This window comes from Tasmannia lanceolata, unplaced genomic scaffold (genome assembly GCF_043159265.1).
Source record: "Tasmannia lanceolata isolate RefF3 unplaced genomic scaffold, GAP_Taslan_0.1 ptg000002l, whole genome shotgun sequence".
Classification (NCBI taxonomy): Eukaryota; Viridiplantae; Streptophyta; class Magnoliopsida; order Canellales; family Winteraceae; genus Tasmannia; species Tasmannia lanceolata.
In genome coordinates, this window is record NW_027518679.1 from 42102459 (window position 1) to 42112521 (window position 10063).

At 40.9% G+C, this 10063-nt stretch overlaps 1 protein-coding gene across 1 annotated transcript; it reads right to left on the reverse strand.

Annotated features, from left to right (window-relative positions):
* Positions 1–4889: 4889 nt before the first annotated feature.
* LOC143891890 (uncharacterized) lies at positions 4890–9676 on the reverse strand. The gene is made up of 2 exons (XM_077396392.1): positions 8794–9676; positions 4890–4927 (listed from the first exon to the last, which is right to left on the reverse strand). Exons 1-2 carry the CDS (start codon positions 9674–9676, stop codon positions 4890–4892), a joined length of 921 nt encoding a protein of 306 aa, XP_077252507.1.
* Between the last annotated feature and the right edge of the window lie 387 nt (positions 9677–10063).

Sequence of the window (10063 nt, forward strand, 5' to 3'; positions counted from 1 at the left end):
TACCCACTATAACATAAACCGTAGTCTATAGTTTTCTTTAAATATTTTAAAACTCTATAGACTGCATTCTAATGAGAAAAACTAGGATTACCGGTAAACCTACTAAGTTTACCTACAGCATATGCTATGTCTGGCCTAGTACAAGTCATAGCATACATAAGACTACCAATTACACTAGCATACCCTAGTTGAGAGATAGTCCTGCCAGTATTAAGATACAACTTTATATTTGGGTCAAAAGGTGTTGAAATGGGTGAACATTCAAAATGGTTAAACTTTTTGAGAACTTTCTCAATATAATGTGATTGTGTTAGAATAAGACAATTATCCTGTCTTATGATTCTAATACCCAAAATCACATCAGCTTCACCCATATCTTTCATATCAAAGTTTTGAGAAAGATATGATTTAGTACTTTGAATGCTTTCAATATCGGTACTAAAAATTAACATGTCATCAACATATAAACAAATAACAACACCTTTGCCACCCTTAAATTTACTGTATATACATTTATCTGACTCATGTATCTTATAACCATTTGACACTAAGACTTTATCAAATCTTTCATGCCATTGTTTAGGGGCTTGCTTAAGCCCATACAAAGATTTGATAAGCTTACATACTTTATGCTCTTGGCCTGGCAGAATAAATCCCTCAGGTTGTTCCATATACACTTCTTCATCAAGTTCACCATTTAAGAATGCGGTTTTAACATCCATCTGGTGAATGCGAAGTTTGTATATGGAAGCAAGGGCAATCAACACTCTAATGGTAGAAATCCTAGCAACAGGTGCATATGTGTCAAAGTAATCAATACCGGGTTTTTGAGTAAACCCTTTGGCTACTAACCTTGCCTTAAACTTTTCTATGGTCCCATCTACTTTGATCTTCTTCTTGAAGATCCATTTACATCCTATAGGTTTAGACCCAGGTGGTAGATCAACCAAAATCCAAGTTTTATTACCCATGATAGAATCCATTTCGTCATTAATTGCTTCTTTCCAAAAAGCAGCATCTTGTGACTTTATGGCTTCTCCATAGGTTTGAGGGTCACTTTCTATGCTTAAGTTTAACAAGACAGAACTTTGGAGTTTTTCCCTTGTCCCTTCTACCAGGTAGGTTACAAAGTCAGGGCCAAAACTCCTATCCCTTCTATCTCTTGAACTTCTTCTTATTTTACTAGGTTGTACACTAGGTTCACCAACTTCTGTTTGTGATTCTAAAGGATGATCTACAGAAGTTGTAGGTTCAATTTCTTTAGGAATTGAAGTGAACCTATTTTCATAGAAAAAGGCATCTCTAGATTCAATTATGGTATTGACATCTATGAAATCATTAGGTTCTATAACTAAGAACCTATAGGCCTTACTGTGACTAGCATATCCCAAAAAGATACACTCAATACCCTTTTCACCTAATTTTCTTAACTTAGGTTTAGGGACTTTAACTATAGATCTACAACCCCAAACTTTAAGGTAACTTAAGTTTGGTTTCCTTTTCTTCCACAATTCATAAGGGGTTATATTAGATTTCTTACTTGGTACCCTATTCAAAATGTGACAAGCTGTAAGTAAGGCTTCACCCCAAAAACTTTTATTTAAACCAGAATTAACAAGTATAGTATTAATCATTTCAGTAAGTGTCCTATTCTTCCTTTCTGCTACACCATTTTGTTGTGGTGTATAAGGGGCAGAAGTTTCATGGACTATGCCTACTGATTCACAGAAATGAGGAAAGTGATATTCACCACCTCTATCTGATCTGAGACATTTAATGCTTGTTATACATTGGTTTTCTACTTCAGTTTTATAAATCTTAAATTTTTCTAAAACCTCATCTTTATGACTAAGAAGATAAACATAACAGTACTTAGAATAATCATCAATAAATGTAACAAAGTACTTTTTACCTCCCTTTGTGGGAACACTATGTATGTCACATACATCACTATGAATTAAATCTAACAAGTTAGAAGTTCTATCTACTTTAGGAAATGACTTAGTGATTATCTTGGTTTGCATGCATGTTTTACATCTATCTACTAAGTCATTTTCATATTTAGGAATTAAGGTTAACTTAACCATATCAATCATTTTCCTAGTATTTACATGTCCTAAACGATTATGCCATAAAGATAAAGAAGAATCCAAAACATAAGCAAAGACATTCACTTTATTGATATTAAGTTTGAACATCCCTTCATACATATATCCCTTCCCAACAAAAGTACCTCCCTTAGAAAGAATGAACTTGTCAGATTCAAATACAAGTTTGAAACCATTCTTGTTGAGAATGCTTCCAGACACTAAGTTCTTTCTAACTTCTGGTACATGGTAGACACCGGTTAGAGTGAGTCGCTTGCCGGATGTGAACTCAAGTTCCACCTTGCCCTTCCCTTTGACTTCTGCTGTCGACGAATTTCCCATGTATAACACGCTTCCATCTTCAACTGTTTCATAAGTTGAAAACAGGTTCCTGTCTTTACAGACATGCATCGTCGCACCAGAGTCAATCCACCAATCATTGCCATCTTCAAGCATATTTGCCTCTGAAATCATGGCGACAAACTTTTCTTTGTCTGTTGGTGCACCCGACTTCTTATCCTTAAGAAGTCGGCACTCACTCTTGTAATGGCCTGGTTTGCCACAGTTGAAACAAGCACCCTTTCTTTTCTTATTCTTATTAGTCTTCTTTTCAGGGTGTTTGTTTCTCTTCCAATTGCCTTTTCCTTGTTAGTTCGAATTCTTAACATTTTCCACCAAATGGATCTTAGAGGATACAATTTCATTTTCTTTCTTGTCTCTGATTCTTGACTCTTCCTCAATCCTGGGGCATTGAGCCAAGTCTTCAATAGACATTTCCTCTTTCTTGTGTTTTAGACTTTTTCTAAAGTCTTTCCAATTTGGTGGAAGTTTGTCAATAATTGACGGGACAATGAAGGAATCATCAAGAAGGATGCCTTGCAAATGAATTTGATTAATTACATGTTGTATTTCATGTAATTGATCAATAACAGACTTATCATCTACCATTTAAAAATTTAAAAATTGACTCACATTGAATTTCTTGCTACTGGCATCTTCCGCCAAGTATTTGGCTTCAAGTGCATTCCAGATTTCACTTGCTGATCCCATGCCTTGATATATGTCAAATAGTGTATCTGACATAGCATTTAGGATGTGCCCTTTGCAAATGTAGTCATCATGTTCCCACTTCATCCTTGCACGAGCCTCTGCCAAAGTTTCATTTTTATTTGCTGACGGCTTTAGAGTAGTGAGAACATGGACCACTTTGAGTGATGTCAAAATGAAGTGCAACTTCTTCTGCCAGCGCTTGAAATTTCCTTTGTCGAAACGTTCGAGTTTGACAAAGTCTTGGGTCATTTGACGAACTGAATAAAGTGCCATTGAAACAACAGTAGAAAATCTTGTCTTAAGATTGTTGGAAAATTTGTTGAGGGTACTGTTGATGATAGAAAACAGAAACTTGTTGCTTCAAGGCGTGATATCACTTTCCTTAAAGACAAGATTCGCCCCCACTAGTAGTGTGCAAAGGGGATCAGCGAATTGCCTCCAAGATACAATGAAGCCTAGTAGGGAAGCCCTACTAATGTTTGATGACGCGTAGCACTAGCGGAATCAAACCCGAAATGCCCTTCCGAAATTTCAAGCCTTAGAGAAATCTCTATATTCTGTTTCTGCAGAAAAACAGTATCTAGAACAGTAAACAAAAGAAAAACAGTATGTAGAAATACTTGGGGATTTTTGTAGGAGTGTAGAAGAGAGTGTAAAGTCTGTCAGAATTGCCAATTCGATTTCTATTTGAAATGACTGAAGTTTGATAGACCATATGGTGTCTTTTTAGTGTGAAAAACACCTCTACAGGGCACCTTTCCAGAATGTTTGAAATCTGACTGTTAGATCGCACCCATTGATATTGAATGGTCCTGATCGATTCTAGAGGTGACTGTTGGTTTGAGTAAAACCTCTCTCCAACCCAGTCATCGTTAGATCAACCATCTATGGTGTGGATCGCACCCCCTTGGCACATGATCGTTGGGGGAAGGGACACAACCCATTTGATCACACCCTTTGACCGTTGGAGTCATGGGCCCGTTGGGCCGACCGTTAGGCCCGAACCGAAACGGGCCCACCGTTAGGCCCGAACCGAAGCCCAACCCAACTGAACCATTCGGCTTGATGGGCCTGCGAACCATTTGACCCACCCATCCGACCGGTCCACCTTCATCTTGATCCAACGGTGCAGATCAAATCTGGAAAAAGAAGTGCAAAGTGCGCCTAAAAAAGCGCCAATAAAGCGCCACTATGCGCCCTATAGCCCATTGCCCACGCCGCGCGCGCGTGTGCGAACGGTGCGTTGCACCGTCCCGCGGGTCCAACCATGAGTTCAACCCAATGTGCAATCAACAAGAGTTAGAAAAGGTAGTGCTTTATAAGCCCTTCTCTTTCTTTTCTCTCATCCGGTACGGGACTATCTTTTCAACTACACTTCTACATCCTGTTGTAAAAGCAAATATTTCCAAGAAAACATTTTCTTTTTCCCAAACGCTTTTGATAAAACATTTTCCAAAACACTAAAACATGTAATATACAATATTTTGAAAATGCAAAATCACTAACAGAATTTACCTTGTAGAATAGTGATTAGTGTTTGGTTGCCAACCTCGTAGAGTAGTGGCAAGGAGAGAAGAGTAGTGTTTGAGTGTCATTTTCAATGTAGAAAGAGAATAGAGAGAGGGGAAGAGAGAGAAAGGGAGAGAGAAAAATCATCATTCTTCAAGTCAAATTCCACCTTTTTGAGAAATTTGTCTGAAAAGGTATAAGAAAAGGACATGGATGCCATGTCACCAAACAAGCAATAATTACCTACGAAAATTGTCCCGTAGCCTCCAGATATTTCAATGCTACAATGGAAACCAAATAAGAGATTTTGCTGGAGTGGCACCCAAATGCAAAGCAAAACTCCAAAACTACCATGGCTTTTGTGGTATTGTGCAACCAAACACTCCCGGACAACCACATGCAATACCACGGGTGTAAATGGATCTATTGGTTAGATTGGTTAGATCATTTTCGAGTGCTTTCCAGATCCTACTTGTTGCGTAGTGCCAAAATCAATGATCTTTTAAAAATAGTAAAAAGCTTGATAACTTTATTTTTTTATTAATAAAGTTGGCTAGAAAGCTAGAAAATAAATAACTTCTTATATTTGCACGACCATATTTTTTATAATGGGAACGAACTTACATTGTTTACATGTTTTTACACCAGCCCATTAAAGCTTAATAGAATTCCCGAAAGGGAAATGATTTTAACGCTCAAGTGTTTTGATAAACATGCGCTCCACTTGTTTGTCGTGTAGTATTTAACGGGTTTTAAGAGCTTTTTGAGAACCGTAATATCATCTAACATCCCTTTAAATACTACACGACAAACAAGTGGAGCGCATGTTTATATCCATTAAATAATAGAAGGAATGGGAGTGACAAATCCGCCCCCATATATCTTAATTCGACCCCTATGTGTCTTTCTCTCTCTAACCCAGAGGAGAGAGAAAGACACATAGGGGGTCGATTTATAGGGGTGGCCAGAACCGAAGAACCGAACCGGAACCGAAGAACCGAACCGGAACCGAACTGTTTAAAAATATTTTCGGTCCGGTTCGGTTCCACCGATGAAAAACCGAACTTATTCGGTTCGGTTCCGGGTCTAATGTTCTCGGTTCGGTTCCGGAACCGAAGAACCGAACTTTGAATATATATATATATATATATAATATTTTTATATTTCTATTATATATATACTTAATAATATAAATTACTTATAATATTAATAAGTAATAGTTAATACTATTCTTATAATAAGAAAGTAACTTATATTATAACTTTAATTATATTATAACTTATATTATTATTTTTTTTGAAAAGGGCAACAGAATATATATATATATATATATATATATATATGTAAAAACAGAACCGAGGTGGTCCTGAAGGAACAAAGATAATACAAAGATAGCAGTACAATAATTCAAGGAGGTAGATAGTCAAAGCACTCAAACGCGGCCCGAAAGACTCCTTTCTTGGCAAGGGTGTCTGCTTCTGCATTGGCTGATCTCCTGACATGGCGAAAAACTATTGAGGAGCCCTTAGCTCTGTCCTCTATTTCCTCTAAGAGAGGCAAAAATCGCCAAGGGGGAGAAGCGTTACCCGAAAGCCAGCGAATAACATTTAAGGAATCCCCTTCGACGATAATTTTGTCGCACTCTAGACGAGGCATCGAGAGAAGCCCGCTATGAACGGCTCAGACCTCTGCCTCGTTTGAGTCTGCCACTCCGATAGGCCCCGAGTAGGCCCAGAGGACTTTCCCTTTGTGGTTTCTACATAACCCCCCTACTCCTGCCATTCCTGGATTGCCGATAGACGATCCGTCAAAGTTAAGTTTCAGGGACCCCGGAGGAGGAGGAATCCAGGAGGGGAGGATTTTCACTTGGTAGCCGATTCCAAGCATATGATTGACCATCCTTCCCAGAGGTCGAAAGCTGAAACAAAACGAAACAGAGGAAGGCTTCGAGCCCAGGATATGACCGCAGCTATCAACTAAATATAAATCCAATAGGGAGATCTCGCCTTCCCTTCAAAGATACGAGCATTCCTCTCTTTCCACAAGAACCACCATGAGGCCAGGAGACACATCTTCCACAGCGTTCTGCCTTTCCTTTTCCAAGGAGTCCAGGCCCAACTCTGAATGAATTCAGCCATAGAGTTGGAGGGGACCCAACTGATTCCAAAACGAGAAAAAATAAGACCCCAAATATGGCGAGCAACCTTACAGTGTATGAAAAGGTGGTCAATGGATTCCCCAGCGGATAAACATAGAGGACAGTGATCTACCAACCACATTCCTCGTTTCCTCAAAAAATCTATAGTTTGAATGCAGCCCCAGCTAACCGACCACCCAAAGAAAGCAACTCTCGGAGGGCAAGATTGTCTCCAAACCGAGGAGGACACATGCTCCACTGAAGAAGGGATCAGATGGTTATAAAAAGATTTGACTGAAAATATCCCCGAAGGATTCCAAATCCAAATCCGACGATCTACGCCCGAAGACTTGATGAAGCAAGAATCCAATAAGGTGAGGAGGGCGCTGTAAGAGTTTAACTCCCTAACAAAGAAGTCTCTGCGAAACTTAGGAGACCAAGCCACCTTCCCATGTTCCCTTACAAAACATTCCGATACCCAGGCCTCTTTCTGAGATGAAACGATGAATAAGTCAGGAAACATCACTTGAAGAGGATCGTCCGAACACCAAGGATCCTGCCAGAACCGAATCCGATCCCCCCTATATACTCTGAATCGGACGCCAGGAGCAAATAACGACTTCAACTTCAAGATGTCCCTCCAAGCCGTGAGACCTTTGAGTTTAAAATTATCAACAGAGTCCCAATGCCCATGATCTGAACCATACTTACTTCCAATGACCCGGACCCACAAAGAGGATTGTTCTTCGCCAAATCTCCACAGCCACTTGCCCATAAGAGCCTGGTTAAAACTCTGAACCCTCCTGATACCCAAACCTCCATTTTTAGTAGGCAAGCAGACCATACTCCATTTAATCAGGGAGACCCCCTTGGAAGACCCTGATCCGCCCCACAGGAAGCGTCTCTGAATTTGTTCGATGCGTTTAGCAACCGAGGCGGGACATTGAAAAAGAGATAGAAAATATATCGGCATATTGGATAGAACGGCCTTTATAAGCACCAATCTACCTCCTTTGGAAACCAACCGGCGCTTCCAGGTGGCCAAACGTCGCTCAATCCTTTGAATAATAGGAGCCCATAGGTTGTGTTTCGGTCGACCCACACCAAGAGGAAGACCCAGATAGGTTGCTGGAAAGACATCTAAACCACACCCCATAATTCCGGCGAAAAAGGATGCATCGCTCTCAGAAACGTTGATCGCGAACAACCGAGATTTTGCGAAATTAGATCTTTGACCCGAAACCATCTCATAACAACGAAGCATAGCTTTAAGGTTAAGAATCTGGGATATGACCGGAGAACAGAACAGAAGAGTGTCATCCGCAAACTGAAGAAGCGATACTTCCACCTTACTCTCGCCAATAAGGAACCCTTGATATAGCCCCAACTCACTTCCTTTTTTCAGCAGTCTGCACAGTGATTCGGCCACAATCAGGAAAAGAAAAGGAGAGAGAGGATCGCCCTGCCGCAATCCTCTAGAAGATTTGAAGAATCCTTTTGCTGATCCGTTGATGAGGACAGAAAACCAGGCGGACGATAAGCAGTTCCGGATCCACCCTCTCCACCTACCCCCAAAGCCCATACGACCCATGAGAAAATCTAATGCTGCCCAATCCACTCGGTCATATGCCTTCTCCATGTCAAGCTTGCATAGAATGCCACCTTCCCCCTTCCTCCGATAATAGTCAATGGCTTCATTGGCTGTTAAAGAACAATCAAGAATTTGCCGGTTGCTTATAAAGGCACTTTGACAGACCGATATAATTGAAGGAAGAACCACTTTGACACGATCCGCCAGAACCTTTGCGAGGACTTTGTAAAGGCTGCCCACCAAGCTAATCGGGCGAAAATCCGAGCTTTTTGTTGCTCCTTCAATTTTTGGAATGAGGACGAGAAAAGTTGCACCTGTCCCTTTGTCAAGGATGGCTCCCTCAAAAAATTCTATGAAGAATCGAAGAATGTCCGATTTTACTGTTTCCCAGCAAGTTTGAAAGAAAGCCAAACAAAAACCATCGGGTCCAGGGGCTTTATCTTTTGCCAGAGAAAATAGTGCTGATCGGATTTCCACCTCAGAGAAAGGGATTTCCAATCCGGCTGAGGCTTCCAGGCTTAAGCTAGCAAAACAAATGTCTTGAGGAATTGGGCGTAACATCCCATCAGCTGAGTATAAAGATCTGTAGAATTCAATAATTTCTTCAATAATTCGCTCCTTGTCAGATACAATCTCCCCCTCCACTTCTAAGGATTCAATTCTGTTCCTTCTTCTGCGAGCACTAGCCATGGCATGGAAGAAGGCTGTGTTTTTATCTCCCTCCAACAACCACTTGACTCGAGATCTTTGGCGCCAAGAGATTTCTTTAAGCATCAACAACTCTTTATGCTCTTGAATTAATCTTCCTTGTTGCTCATAATCCTCCGCCGAGGCCAAACCACTCTCTGCCAATGTATTTATCTCCATCAATCTGTCCTCAAGAATCCTCTTCCTGCCTTGGTCCACTTCTTTCTGCTCCTTATCCCACTCTTTTAATTTCCCCTTAATGAAGCGTAATTTTTTGCCTATAACTACGTCTCCTGGACCTTCAAAGACGCTTTCAGACCACCATCGGACTAAGAGAGCCTCCATTTGGGGATTTTCCAGCCAAGCTAATTCAAATCTGAAGGGGGGCGGGCCCCAGAACTCCATTTTAGGAGACAAAAGGAGAGGGCAATGGTCGGAAACTGAATGGGGTAAAGCCTGCTGATAGACTTCAGAAAGAATTGCCAACCAGTCACCCGAGAGAAGAAATCGGTCAAGCCGACTCCGGTTCGAACCTCTGGCCCAGGTGAAAGAGGAGCCACCCAAAGGTAAATCTGCGAGCTCGTTGATTGCGATGAAATCAGCGAAAGATCTCATGCCCGTAGTGACTCGCTGACCCCCAAGTCGATCTCTTGATCCTAGAACTTCATTGAAATCCCCCCCGATACACCAAGGAGCGGAACATAGGCGTCGCGTCTGATTTAATTCTTCCCAAAAAAGACACTTCTCAGAGGATGACAAAGGACCATAGACGCCTGAGAAGAACCAGACTGAATTATCATTGCATTTTCGGAAAGCAACGGAGAGAGAGAGAAAACTCCACGCCAAACATCTGTGCTGTCCCACAAGACTGAATCCCAACCCACCAAGATGCCCCCTGAAGCTCCTTTGGATGCTAAGAAAGCAAAATTCCAGTCAGTATTGAACCCCATGCTTCTCATATCTATGTTACGGATTTGCTCCATCTTTGTTTCCTGAAGACAA

Coding starts and splice junctions, on each gene's coding strand:
- LOC143891890 (XM_077396392.1), bottom strand. CDS start 9,676: ATGAGATCTTTCGCTGATTTCATCGCAATCAACGAGCTCGCAGATTTA. Junction 4,928..8,793: donor TAAAGCCCCTGGACCCGATG/GTTTTTGTTTGG, acceptor TTTCCATTGTAG/CATTGAAATATCTGGAGGCT.